General features: G+C 43.4%; 1 protein-coding gene across 1 annotated transcript; it reads right to left on the bottom strand.

The window, feature by feature from the left end:
- Positions 1–70: 70 nt before the first annotated feature.
- On the bottom strand, positions 71–12,751 carry LOC120826900 (glycogen synthase kinase-3 beta). The gene is made up of 11 exons (XM_040189488.2): positions 12,049–12,751; positions 8,811–8,896; positions 7,889–7,990; positions 7,675–7,758; positions 7,198–7,308; positions 6,925–7,055; positions 6,254–6,458; positions 5,975–6,070; positions 5,332–5,518; positions 4,776–4,853; positions 71–4,137 (listed from the first exon to the last, which is right to left on the bottom strand). The coding sequence occupies exons 1-11, from the start codon at positions 12,221–12,223 to the stop codon at positions 4,082–4,084; spliced, it is 1,311 nt and encodes a 436-aa protein (XP_040045422.2). The 5' UTR covers positions 12,224–12,751; the 3' UTR covers positions 71–4,081.
- Positions 12,752–14,543: the final 1,792 nt, after the last annotated feature.

Here is a 14,543-nt window from a genome sequence, read left to right as displayed (position 1 = left end):
CTAACGGTATGAAACTAAACTCAAGTCCAGCTCATTACCGCTCAAACAGGAAGAGACTGTGCACACACGCTCACAGTTTCATCACTTTATTACAGTAAATGAGTCCATATTATACAGAACATACACAGAACAGAGACAGGCGGTTTGTGTTTCTCTCTCTCTCTCTGTATCTGTATCTGTCCCTCCATCACATCAGTCCACCGGGGCAGGAGGACACCAAAGCTAATGGCCACAGAGAAGAATGAACCACAAGTGACATCCATTTATTAAAGAGAAGCACTAATCTCCTAAGTTACAACTAGCGTTTCAGAGAATTTGAAAATGAAACAAAACTATTGTTTTTCAAAAATTTGGTTCACATAAAAGATGTCTGCAAGTTGCCAAGTAGCTAACATACAAGAATGGTGTTTCTGTCACGAGACAAAAGTCAATATCTGCTCTTTTGTGACCTTGAAATGCCGTCCCGCACGCACTGGGCACCAGCAGGACATCATGTTGGGATTTTAAGACCGACTCAACACTTTGAGATGAAGTCAGACACGAGACATCACTTTCTCTAAAGATACCAGAGACCTGTGGCAAACATTATTTTCTTCTTAATACTGCACAGTAATAACATATTGCAACCTGTCATCACACAAACGTTCTGTTCCAAAAGCAACTGGACTCGACGTCGGTCTGATCCTCAACTCTTGGGGCCAGAGACTTATTATTTTTCCATTTTAAAGCTATTTTAAAATCTGTAAAATTGGATCCCAGATGAGGCTACTTTAATTGAATAGAAGGGTTACCCTGACAACGTTCTATTCTATTTGAAGAACTCGTTTGATGAGGACTGAACAGCTCCCTCTTGTGAAGCCTCTGCCGCACGGGACTTTAAATGGGTCGCATAAACATTAGCCGTAGACGAGCACGTGGGAGAGCGCGGTCACGCCAACACAACACGCCTCTACACAGAAAGAAGCATTTTGGAACAGAACCTGTGAAATATTCATTCAACAGTCAGACGGACCCGCGGAGGGCCGGACAGGGAGGACTGCTGAGCAACAGCTACTTTACATTTTTCACTACGAGAGAGAGAGATCATCAACAAACATTAGCCTGATTTTTTTTTCTTTGCAGTATTTACATTCTGAATTGTGAAAAATAAAATAAACTTATTTACAAAAAATGCACAAACTAAGACTGCTTCATTGGCGGCATGAGGAGAGATAAGATATAAACAACTCTGTCATAAAAAGTAAAAAGATGAAAATAAAAATCAGTGATATTTACACGTGCGATAAGAGGGAGAGAGAGCGGGTTCAGAGGTCGGAGGGACGAGACCCCCCCACGGGGTCACACCTTTTCATGGCCACAGAGAGACTGACAGCTCTTAGTGTGAACTTCCTGCAGAGGGAATCCAACCGAGCAGTTTGGACTCTGAACAGCCCAAAAAAAAAAAAGCCGAATGAGTCCCGCAGGACTGGTGGGTGATATTATGGGTGGGGAAGAGAATGAAAGATGCTCTCCTCCAATCAAATCAATGTGAATGTGCCTAACGTGTTGGAGAAGAAAGAATGCAAATGTGAAAGAAACAGCAGGTGGAAGCATGGAGCAGTAGTATCAAATATTCTATACTACACACTTTCAAGTGGTCTGTACTGCTTACTAAATCTGTATTGACTGCTCTAACCCTAAAGACAGACTCGCAGGTGGAAAATGCTCTTCTCTTTCTGAGATAATACTTTGCGACTCGTGACCGCAGTCTGAGTTCTGCCTCAAACAGCCGTTTCCCAACTTTTGAGGGTAAAACTCAACATCAGTCCTCTCAGCGATGGAAGGAAAAGGAGCGCTCACACAGATGGCTGACAGGAAGCCCCCCCGGCCTGAGGTTGACGTTAGACTACTATTCACATTAAGCCTTCCTCTCTGCTGCGCTTCGGTCACATGTCATCACGTCTTCAGAGAAGCTTTAAAAAAATAAATTAAAAAGAATCATTCACACTGATGGAACTACGGTTGACTAAAGACCCCGAGATGCCGTGTCAAAGCTTTCTTCCGCTGAAATGTACTGCCATCCGATTCTCGTCCCCGAAATAAATACATTTACATTGACACCCCCCCCCCCCACACACCTAGAGTTTAAGAACATTAAATCCCTTCCTGGCATTCTTTGCAGCATTTATTCAACAGGAGGGCATTCACTCAGCTCTTGGGAGGCACAAAAGCTTTTTTTCTACACCAACATGAGGACATGGATGATATTTCAGCTGGCGTGAGGCGGGGGGCAGTTTTGATTTAATAGCATTGGTGTTTGAACTCCTTTGAGTACGTCTACTAAACATGTGGGTCAGACCGGATCCACGTTGCAAAAAGGATCTAAATGTTCAGTGGTGACATTGAAAATATTTTAGACTTTCTGGACTCAAAAACAAACTCGTGTCCAACTCTCACTCAAGTTTCCACCACAGAGTTCAAAATCGAAAGAATTACAATGCAGCTCGCCAAGCTACAGCTGGTTGGAGCACTTAAACACGATAAAATAGGTCCCACGTTAAAAAATACCAAAGTTACTCTTGAAGTTACAATATTAACCACATTTCAAGATTTTTCGGGGCATCAAAATGTATATTATCTTAAAACGTTTTCATACATGTTAAAAAGAGCAACTGTTTAGAACGTGTTGACTTCCTTTAAAGAACCACAACGAACGCAAGTTCTGTGTTAAAAGCGTAACATGAAATTAAAAAGGATGGATATTTTTTGTTTCCTAAAAAAAAATAAAAGAAGTGAAACCAACCCTTTTCTCCGATACATTCACTCATTTCTAGCACAGTAGCACCAGTGAAACCAGTGAAGGCCGTCAGGCTTCTTATTTTCTCTCCTTCTGGTTTGAAAATGTTATTTTCTCAGCAAGTAAATTCTGGAAACAAGTTCTTGAAGAATATAAAGACCCTTGATATCCGTGATACAGAAGCTCGTTTCGCGTTTCTTAAAGCTCCTCAATGCGCTTACGTTACTACAGCTGCTGCGATGAGCTCACACAGCTGGCCGGGGATCGAACCGGGAGCACAACAAGGAGCGAGCAGCGCACTGATGTACGAATATTTGAAATACTGACGTTGGGATTGTTTTTTTCCGTTTCAAAGGATCGTTTTATACATGTGGAGCGAGGTGGAGAAGACAGCACGAGTTGAGAACGATTGCTGCGAGTCCCAACAAATGGACACCTTTGCCTGCCGGGAATGAGTCACTGAAAAATCACTGAGAAAAGGTGAAAAGGAGTCAAACATCCATGATTGATCTTACCTTTACTTTTAAGACAACTGTGGTCATGGAGGGGAACTGTATCGTACAAGCCAAGGCCCAACAATGAAGGAACAAGCTGAAGGAGAGAGGATTTCCAGTCTGCTTTGTATAAAGTAACTCAGCCCCGAAACACAAATATGTCATAACGCCTCCGATCAAACACTGATGACGGCTACTGGGGAGGATTTATGCTCCACCTGCCACTTAAGCTGAGAATAATAATTCTAACCTTAACATTGGGCTGGATTGGCTGAAATAACGGGGCTGGAAGATGAAGCATCCATTGAATAAAACATCCTTTGACCCCGATGACCTATGTGGGGCTTCTTCTGATCTCGCTCCGGCAGTGCAGTTCAGAAAATAACACAGGAAAAAATAAATTGTGGCGACAAGAAATGTTTGGTAACCACATGATGCATTCTATTAGTCCAATAAATTAAACAATTATTAAAAAACTAAATAAAAGTTGAATTAAAAAGAAAAAGAAGAAGTTATAATACAGAGGACCAGCCCCCCACTATTGAGCCTTCACAGACCACCAGCGCAGCAGCGAGACCACTGCTTTTGTTTCTGTGTGTGTGTGTGTGTGTGTGTGTCTGTTTTTGTTTTTAACAATCACCTGCCACCTGACGCCTGGCAGCTAAAGAGCTAATGATGGTTGGTTCAATGCATTTACTGTACAACAACAGATCATCTAAGAGGAGAGCAAGCAGCATGGAGGAAAGCAGTAGAGTGTGTGTGTGTGTTGAGATAAGGGTGATGCTTGCAGGCAGGCAGGCGAGAAGCTGCTTCAGATGCTGTTGAGGGATCCTGGTACTGAACTGTGTTGAGATGAATCGGAACCATCTGGAGGACACAAGGAAAAAAATAAAAATAAAAATCAGAAAAATTTACAGTTGACACAAAACGACATGAGTTTTTTAACAATTACCAATTTGGTAACCAATTCAAAAGTTCAACCATTTGCAGAATAAATCTTGCATTAGTCCAATAAACTCCAAATCGGTGCACGTCCACAAGTAATACCTTTCTGCTGCCTACTTAGTTTTTTCAATTTAAAATAAGAGCAGTCAGTTCCAATCTGGAATAATCCTGAGCAAACAAATACTCCTCCTTATGACATAGTAAAGAAATAAATTAAAAAAAACAAAAAAAGGACATAGATAATTTCTCTCCCAAGCTAATCAAAATTGAGTACATAAGTTAAATAAATATGTTTCTTCTTCATTCTTTGATGACAGGAGCTACGATACACACTGACAGCTGCCCACCAGTAAGTAACAGTCACACACCGTAGTCACAACAACGTAAGCAAGTTGTGGCTCGCTCAGGGACACAATAGCAGCGCCAGGGATCAGCTTGCCGATCCCCTGAGGACCCTGCTCTCCGTTATGTGAGTTTTTTTTGGGGGGCAATTGGCAGCCATCAAAACACAACGCTAGTGTCGATAATGTTGTATTGAGATTAACGGAAGAGTTCCCCACCGTGGGCGGAAGCAGCAGTGTGGGAGCGAGCGTGAGGAGGAATGAGGGTCGAGTTCAGCTGGGGCTGGATGGACAGCTCTGCACAAAACAAAAGTTTCATTTCATGATGAGTCATTTGTCAAGAGGACAGGGTCAAAAGAACAGCAATGTGTACGCTGCATTAATGGCACCTCCTTTGAGGTCAGAAAACAAACCAAGAGACACCAACTGAATGTATTCAGCAAAACAGATTTGTCAACACAAGCGAATGGAAATCCTTGCAGTTCACCTCCAAATCCAAAATAAATAGATTGCCTCTCATTGGTAGTTTTGGTGTTAGTTACCAGACCATAGAGAGGTTTGTTCTCTCCAATTTAGTGGAACTAGATTGCTCCCGGCTTGTCGGGCACAATATGCAAAAAAAAAAAACAGTCTCAACGTCTCATTCTAGAAATTATTACTCAGTAAAGTCCCACAGACCCTTTCGTTTCATGTAGGAACTATTTTTTCTCCACCCAACTACACCCCTCCGCCGTACTGCGTTGCGGGATGAGAGCGTAGCCCTGCGCGCGCGTACCTGTGGTGCTGAAGTTGAAGAGCATCGGCAGTTCTCTGCCGCTGGGCAGTCGTGTGTTTGGCTGGCGCAGCTCCTCGAAGAAGGCGTGCGAACAGGCCTCTAGTGGGGAGAAGCGCGAGGCCGGCGTGTACTCCAGCAGCCGGGAGCAAAGGGCGATGGCCTCCGGGGGGGTGCGAGGTTTAAACACCTGACGAGCCAGAAGAGTGGAAGTTAAGAGTATCTGCCTATTTTGAATTCATCCAAACCACCAATCCAATGTGGCATTTACATTAGAATACAAGGTAAATGCAGGACCTCAAATCTTGAAAACCCCTTATTGAAGAGTTCTGTATCTAAATGGAATCAATCGCATGTCATTTGTGGAGTAGAAAGTCATCTGCTTTGTAGTAACTGTTAAAGTGCCACTCTGGGTTTTACATTGTTTCTGTACTCCAAGTGTCGCCGGGTTAATCGACTTTAAGCACTTCAACCGGCAGGTTTAAATAGACTGTGTGGGCAACAACACATCTCCAGGTATTCTCTTCTTTTGCTCTGAGAGACCACATCTTCAACACACACCTTTGCATGCAATAAAAAAAGTAAAACATTTGCAAAGTTCCTTCAAACAAAAAAGTACAGAGATTGTGGATTCAGGTGAACGTACCTTGGTCCATGGGTGAGCTTTGATCTGAGGAAACTTGAACTCTGTGTAGTTGGGGTTCATCTCTCGGATTTGTTCCCTGGTCGGGGTTCCTAGCACCTGGGAGTAGATGTAGGGGTATGACCAGTATTCTAGCGATGAATGTGTGATTCATAGAAAATATTGGAAAAGCACAAACCAAGTGCATATCCAACGCCTACAGGCTCCAATGAAAAGAGGAACTACAAGTGATCCTACGATCAGCTTAGCAGCACATATGACGCCTAATAAAAACGCTCTCACCTTGATAATCTCGACAAGCTGGTCCACCCCGCTGTCACCGGGGAATATGGGTTGTCCGAGCAGCAGCTCGGCCAGGACGCAGCCTGCGGACCAGATGTCGATGTTTGCCGTGTAGTCCGTGGCACCGAATATGAGCTCGGGGGCGCGATAATAGCGAGAGCAGATATACGACACGTTGGGCTCTCCGCGGACAAGCTGCTTGGCGCTGGGGGAGGACAAGAAATCAGGTCAATAAAGATGGTTGAGTCCAAGGGGGTGCCGGGTGTGAACTATTAAGCAAGAGGCAGTTGTAGAGGAAAAGCAGCAACATGACTCCTTCACTGCAGCCTCATTTGTTCTCTTTCCATCAGTTTCATTGAGCTCCAGTAGGGAGCGAGTTCAGAATCGAGCGACACTGTGTGATACAATTCTGTATGCTGGTCTGGTGATTGGCTTACAAACTAGTTTGAATGGAGTCACACAGGCCCAATCAAAGAGAACACAGCGCAAAAGCAACTCGGTCAGGATAAAGTAGTAAGTCTACCACATTTGAACCATTTTAAATATAATCTGCAATGTCCCTGACTGCGTAACAGGTGAGCTCAATGCTGTTCCTTCAGCACATACAGACATAATACACATGTTGAGTTGACAGATTTAAAACCCTTCTTCTACCTGCTCCTGCAGCTCACCTGCCAAAGTCACACAGCTTGAGGATGGCACTTTCTGGGTCAACAAGCAGGTTTTGAGGCTTGATGTCTCTGTGACAGACGCCCTGGGAATGGATGTACGCCAGACTACGAAACAACTGGTACATGTACACCTGAGGAGGTCACAACACAAGAGCGTGCATTTAAAATGAAAAGAATAAATAAGAATATGCTTTTTTTCTATTACAGTGTTATTTTCAAACAGCCTATTCAACAGAAACTATATGAATTACTGCTTAAAAAAAACAAACTTACCTTTACATATATGATAGGAATGATGCTCTTGGCCTTGTTAAAATGCCGGGCCACCCTGTAGACCGTCTCAGGGACAAAGTCCAGCACCAGGTTGAGATACACCTCATCCTTCTGTGCAGCAAACAGAGGTTGTGTTAGAAATACACACAATCTACTGACTCATTGGTACATATATGCAGCCTGAAGAATACATCCAACACAAACGGCCCAGGCTGTCGATTTAAAAGTCATATGTATTTATCCAAAAATAAAGGAAACATACAAACACAATCTTGTTTCCAGTAATTTGCTTCTCCGACAAAATCTATTATCAGAAGTGCTTCCTTGTTTTCGTCAGTCCCGGTCTCTGGGTTGGGATATTTCTCATTATGCTGTATCTGTATATGATGTATTTTATGTGCATGATGCGCAGAAGGCTTCCTCGGTTTTAAAGTGTGGCACTCTGAGTGTGTGACGATGAAGTACAAATGAGAAAACCTTCTCTCCACTGGAGTAGAAGAAGTAACGTAGCCGGACGATGTTGCAGTGGTCCAGCTTCCTCATGATCTGGAGCTCACGATTCTGCAAACGCACGTGCAGAAAGTTAAATTCAAGAAAACAAACAAAGCACGAGAGGAATTAGGAAAACGCCAGGGATACACAACAAGTCCGACCCAAGAACTGCTGAAAGGAAACAGAACGTGTAAATCACCTTGAACCTCTTATCTTGCAGAACCTTCTTAATGGCCACCATCTCTTGGTTGTCGATGAGGCGAGCTTGGTACACCACACCAAACGACCCATTGCCAATCACCTGCGTTCAACGCCAAACAACACATCAACACAGGAAACAGTCACTCTCTGGACTCAAGAAATCATTGAGAGCTCATCCATTAAAGTACAAAATATGGACAAATGAAACAAAGTTATTTATTCTCTTTCTCTGCGAGCTGATACCGGTCCGCAGCCCAGTGTCAACAATCTAAAGTTTATGTCCACTTGCAGTTTTTAAAGTGTTGCAACAATCATAACAGCTGCAGACTGTGATATTGTTTTTTGGGGAAGACTTTGTCCTCAGTGTAGAGTGTTGAGTGCTGAGAGAGTGCTGTTCACTTTAAAGCTTTAAAGCATGTGGACGGATGTGTGAATACGTTCACACGCTTTGATGTTAGAAAAGCACATCATTTTTCTGTGATGTGGTGGGAAGAGGACCATGGACATGTAATGGACACCCCCTGGTCTGATGACATTTTCAAACCCTAGAACATTCAAAAAAGTCGCATAATTCATTACACGACTCATAGTGTTTGAGGTTTGGTAAACAAGCCACATTAACTTGGAGAAGACCTTAGAATTATGAAAATATGACCGCTAAAAGATAGCACACCATCATTCCTATACAGATGCTGTTTAAAGAAGTTGCTTATGAAAGCAGACGCTTTTTATCCAAAGCGACTTACATTACACTTTTAACCCATGGCTTTTTCACATTTTTGCCTGGGGAGCAATTAGGGGTTAGGTGTCTTGCTCAGGGACACTTTGACATGGAACATGGGGCAGCCTGGAATCGAACCACCAACCTTGTGCTTCCCAGCACATCTTCTCTAACCCCTGTGCCACAACGACCCCCTCACCTTGATGTCCGTGTAGGAGACTTCCTGTGGGCGGTCTGGTCCCTGACCTGGTGTGGCCACCACTGTCGTCACCTTTCCGCTGTCTCCTAGGAAAGAAGCAGCAACCGGATGAGTGTTTAACCGGGGGCATGTAACAGTATAGTGTTGTCATTAGCGGGAAATGGGCAATTGCTGTATTGTGAAAAAAGTTTTAAAACTTTGCTAAGTTAAAAAATTGATTAGTTGGAAATTTGTTACAAAACTGCTTCGCAGTGTACCCAAAACAACAGACCCCGACATTCCACCCAGGACCCACTGAAGCAAGCCTCAACATCTGGGCCGTCTGTCTGCTGGCCGTCTGAATATTTAGGTTAATGACAGCCTAGTGAATGGATGTCAACTTTACTGCGCCCCGGGGAGGAGAGGGACGGCAGAGTTCATATCCAAGACACTGTGACTAATTTAACTGGGAAAGAGCTCAAAAATAGGCAAACCACTTTTTTGGTCCCAATAAACTGTTTTAAGTGAGAACAGCCTTTCACATGAAGATTAGTTTGTTGGACCGTCCGGTGGCCACGCACAAGGATCGAGAGGAGGGCGAGATGCATTAGTAAGTGTAGTACAGGCCGATCCTTGATGGTTACAGGGCTCTCGTCTGGGAATCCTGTCGGGTTTTCCTTACGGGAAACTCATTGTCTGGGACTGAAGACGGAGATAAAGTTTAGTTTTGAACCCGAACAGAATTGAAAGACTGAAAAGGAGTTGAACTAACAGTTAAAATGGAAATGCCGAAAGATGTTTGTGAAAGATGCGTTGCTGACCTGACGGTTTGTGTCAAAGTGCAAAGAAGTAATGAGGTGAAAAGTAAGAACAAACATTCCGCCTAAGTCACATGACCTACTACCGTATTTATAGATTTATTTCTCTAATAATTTACGGGTATAGTATAACATTTATACTAAAACCGTTTATTTTATAAGCATTTTCCCCTGCTGTTTTATGCTGCCTAAATACTGAAGCAGCCTTTAGCCATGGAGCGGTCATTGTGCGCCATCACCCTGGCATCGTCTGCATACTCCATGCTTTGTTTACCAAACAGCACAAGGCACTTATTGATATGGCCCCTCCAGCCAGAACTGCCCGTCCTGAGGTTCTCGTATGTCCGCACCCCCACGTGCGCACGGTGAACTGTTCTCTGCCAGTGAAGATCGCTGGTGGTGCAATAGGTGGTATTCGTTACAGCCGAGACTATGAGGCCTGCAGAGTGACCGGGTCACCGGGTTCTCTTCACTCAACTCACAGTGGGAGGGACGGTTAGTTAAAAGGATACGCAGGGTTTTTTACAGCGGGAAGAAACAACTTTAACAGGATTGAAAGCTCCCTGAGGTCCATAATCATCATCGTAATTAGGTTTGCAAAATTCTGGGAATATTCAAAGTTGGAAACTTTCCATGGGAATTAACGGGAATAAACATTTGGGGGTGATATAACTGTATTTACCTTGTCTTATATAACAAAAAAGGGAAAAGTAAAAAAGAGACAGAGTTTGGTGTTTATGTCATCCAAAGGCAGAGAGAAATAGAACATCCGCTTGAACACGGTCACAGCAGCCAGAGGAATCATCCTGGGATGTGGGAAGTTTTGGATTTACGTTGGATTCACTTTCAAATCCCCTCAAGTGCACTATATATTAACAGCACAACTATTAAAAAAAAAGAAAACTCACTAGTTAAATGTCTGTGGGCAGTCTTCAAATGCGGCCTAAAATCATTGATTTTATATTTGTTATCCCACCTTCCAAGTCATAAGACTTGTGCGGAATAAAACCAGTAGAAAATGAACAATTTAGGGAAAAAAGAAATTACATGGAAATAGGCCATAAATCAGGAGTGTAACAATCGTATTATTCATCTTGCCCATGAAGTAGCCGATAGTAGTTTAACCCCCACGCGCAACAAAAAACAGTTTAGTTTAACTTCACGTCAGTGCCAATAGATCACATTGTGGAGCCAAAGACTACATAATGTGGTATTTTAAGGACCAAAAACTGGCTTACTTAATAGAAACCAGGAACCCTTTGTCATCAAATATCCTCTACTTTTATTTATAATAACAGATCACACGTTGGTATGGCAACACAACATTCTTAATTCTCCATGTCCAAGTTTAATTTCACCAGTAATTTAAATGCCAAATCACATCTCTCTCTCGCTCTCTCTCATGAATATCCGGCTAACTGGGTTAATCCTGCCTCTTGAAATAGCCTCCAGAACATGACAACATACCCATTACCTATCTTTACCAGCTGACGGCAACATTTGGGACTTTAAGGGCCTCTTGCAAAGAGAGAGAGAGAGAGAGAGAGAGAGAGAGAGAGAGAGAGAGAGAGAGAGAGAGAGACACACACACACACACACACACACACACACACACACACACACGATGCTGTGAACTACAGGTGACCTCCCAGCTGGCCTCTAATATCAAAGCCACACACCACTGCCTGCTAATGTATGATGCGGTTTGGATTAACAGTTGCACACACACAGGTCTCTGCTTACGTCTCTCACTGTGTTAATAAAGAGGCGCTCTATGACTCCATCTCAGCCGGAGGAAGCCTACTGCATGGCCTCCCAGTCCTTGAGCTGGATATGCATCACTTGCATCCTCCAGGCGTCGGCCACCTGCTGCTAAGCCTTTGCCCCACAGGTGACCTTGGTGAAAAGGCGACTTTACACTCCTGGTTGATGGCTGATTCATTCGTCCGTGCCGATGAACGCTGTGACAATTGGATGCAGAACTAGAGCTCGGGTATTTGCGCTCCAGCTTGCCCACAAAGAACTACGGCGCCCCGTTTTCCTGCTCACTCACATTGACCACAGTGAAATACAACAGATCCTCACAGTAATTTAACATTAGTAGGTCGGATTAGCCGTCAATATGATTTACGTAACACTGGGTCACCGGGATAACAAGCCAGCTGCTTAGTTTGACATCAGTAGGGCTGAATAACGTTAGATTTGTCCGCCGGACGGGGAACTATTAGTAACATACAAAACAAGTGACTAACGTTAACGTTAGCAGGCTAGCTAGCTTGTTAGCATGCTAGCAGGTCGGTTACCACTGCACATGAGCAATAACGACTTTCCTTCGTAGTACAACATATAACACTCACAGGTATTTTTAAGGTAAAAGCACAGAATACAATTTATTGGATAGAGTGACTCCGACAAAGAGCTGAAAGCTAATTAGGACTTACTGGCAAGCTTAAGGTTCGAGCATCCCGACGAGTTGCTGCCGGAGGCCTGCGGGACCCCGGACTTTCCTGTGCTGCTCCCCACGGCAGCGGCTGATCCGGTGGACGAAGCGGCGGTTCCTGGAACACCTGGCGGCTCAGCAAACGAGCTGGTCCTGGGCCGCCCGCTGCCGCTCATATCTCTGTGCAGGGGTCAGGGTGGTTGCTTTCCCTATTTTCAGCCAATTGACTACTAAATATGAATACTCGGCAGCGAATAATCGTGGAAAGGCACACCGAGAAATAGAGCTCCCGTTGCCGCCGGCTGTCTGAGCTGATAGCTGTTGCTAGACACCTAGAAACAGACCGCTCGCAATGCCACATGGGAGACGGAGTTCGAAGGAGCGGTTCGCCGGGTTAAATGCAAAGGCTTTCACGCATCAAAACAACTACAAATTCAAAATGACTTAACAGTGTTTGTAGGCCGAGGAAAGAGCAACGCTCACTAAACATTACCCTGGAAATGGACTAAACATTTTAGTGTTTAGTGCTAAAAACACGTAATTTGGCCCGTTGGTGACAAGTTTCCCACCACTTTATCCTAATGCTACACTAAAATAGTGTCACTGGCCACAAATCCCTTTTGTAACCTAATTTTGAGATCTTCTAATTGATATTTTTCTACTTGTCTTCTTGCTTCTAGGCTTGATTACCGTAAGCCACCAATTATGACCCGAATCTGAAAGGCCACTCTCATCCAATACGTAGGCTACATTTAATATTGAGAGGCTTATAAAGGCCAGTCGGATTAGATGATAAATAAAACAAACATTTCAAGCATGTCAAATAAATTCACGGACAGAGAGCATTGTGTTAGAACTTTAATATTTTCAATATTTAGTCGTTTTTTTGTTGTTGTTTAGAAATATTGCACATGGTCAACATGCCTTCTTATGACATAACACTCCTTGCTCATCCTAAATTTCCTTCTCCAAAGTAAGGACAGTTTATTTTTAAGCACAATCATACAGTATACACACATACATGTGTGTGGATGCACATATGTCTGTGCGGGTGTGTGCATGCGTGCATGTGATTGCACATGCATGCAGACGGACACTTTATAGCCCTAACCCCAAAGAGATGTCAACTAATAGTCCTCTATTACCTGTGTGTATTCGTATATATATTTATATATTGTATATACTGAATATATATTTATTATATATCCTGAATCAACTGGGTTTGATAACAGTCAAGATGCTGGACAAAATAGTCATGGTGACTATAAAAATACGGTCTCTAGAGTAGAATATAGAATGTAGAATATGATGAAAAATATACTATTGTTAATGTGGCTGTGTGGAGAAAAAGCAAGAGGTTGGTCGTGTTAACACGCTACCTGCATGTGCCAAAACATACACACACCCAAACACAGACCTAAATGCACATATATGGAAATACCGGTGTATATATATATATATATTTTTTTCTTCACACATCCAACTGTATACAGAGAAATAATAGAGATACCCATAATAATCACTAGCCCCCGCTCTCTGCCGAGGAGGCAAAGAGCCAAAAAGTGCTATTCAAAAATTGTCTTTGACTTTTAGTAAGTTATACTCTCTATCTCTTCAACGATAATGTGTGATTCTTTTTTGTTTTTGTTTCATACCATAGTTGAAGACAGTATCACAACAGCTCATTCCTCTCACTGACTGACTGCATTGGATTTAATATCTATGGCACAGAGCCCTCCCCCCGAAAACAAAATAACCCACCCGATTTCCAAAAAGAATAATAAAATAAATGTCCTATTGCACCATTTGAGGGGAAAGGATAAAGTGTCGAGAAGAGAGGGAAGAGGGGAGGGCTCCAGAGACTGCCCTCCAGGGCTGGTCTAGGATCTGCTTTCCCTGAACAAAACCTAGCCAGAACCATCCTGAGCTACATAGCGCTTGACCCGGGACCAGTGCTTAAGGGCACTTTCTAACAACACTTGAGGGCCCGAGGTAAAGAAGAGGAATGAGGGGATGAGAGTTGAAAGAGAAGGGTGAGGAGGAGGCGGGGGGGGGAGGGGGGGGGCCAAGAAGAGGAATAAGTTGGTTGATAACGTACGGAACAAGGTTATTATTTTTTTTTCTACTAAAACAATCCCTAAAACAATACTTTCCTGATTTAACTTGCGGCGAGACGGGCCGCACAAATTGTGCAAACACCTGATTTCAACGTTTTTACAAAACCACAAATCCCCCCACTTCTGTGTCTGGTGACAATCGAAGTGGAGGGAATGAGGGAAAGGGAAGGGGGGGAGAGGCAGAGACCCGCCCCAGGTACAATTAAAAGTAGGGTGGGGCGCTGACTGATTTTGTCCCCTTTTTTGTCCAGAGTTTGATTTTTTTGTGTTTTTTTTTTTTTTTTTATGCTTGAGAAGAAATACAATAGAGCCACAAGAGAGAAAACAGGCCACGGTATAACGTGTTATTTCCACGGCAACAATAACGAGAGAAAGCAAC

This window comes from Gasterosteus aculeatus, chromosome 10 (assembly GCF_964276395.1).
Source record: "Gasterosteus aculeatus chromosome 10, fGasAcu3.hap1.1, whole genome shotgun sequence".
NCBI lineage: Eukaryota > Metazoa > Chordata > Actinopteri > Perciformes > Gasterosteidae > Gasterosteus > Gasterosteus aculeatus.
The sequence above is the reverse complement of the archived record's forward strand: the minus strand, read 5'-3'. Positions and strand labels throughout refer to the sequence as shown.

Coding starts and splice junctions, on each gene's coding strand:
- LOC120826900 (XM_040189488.2), bottom strand. CDS start 12,223: ATGAGCGGCAGCGGGCGGCCCAGGACCAGCTCGTTTGCTGAGCCGCCA. Junction 7,759..7,888: donor TGCAAGATAAGAGGTTCAAG/GTGATTTACACG, acceptor GTGCGTTTGCAG/AATCGTGAGCTCCAGATCAT. Junction 4,854..5,331: donor CTTCAACTTCAGCACCACAG/GTACGCGCGCGC, acceptor TGTTTTGTGCAG/AGCTGTCCATCCAGCCCCAG.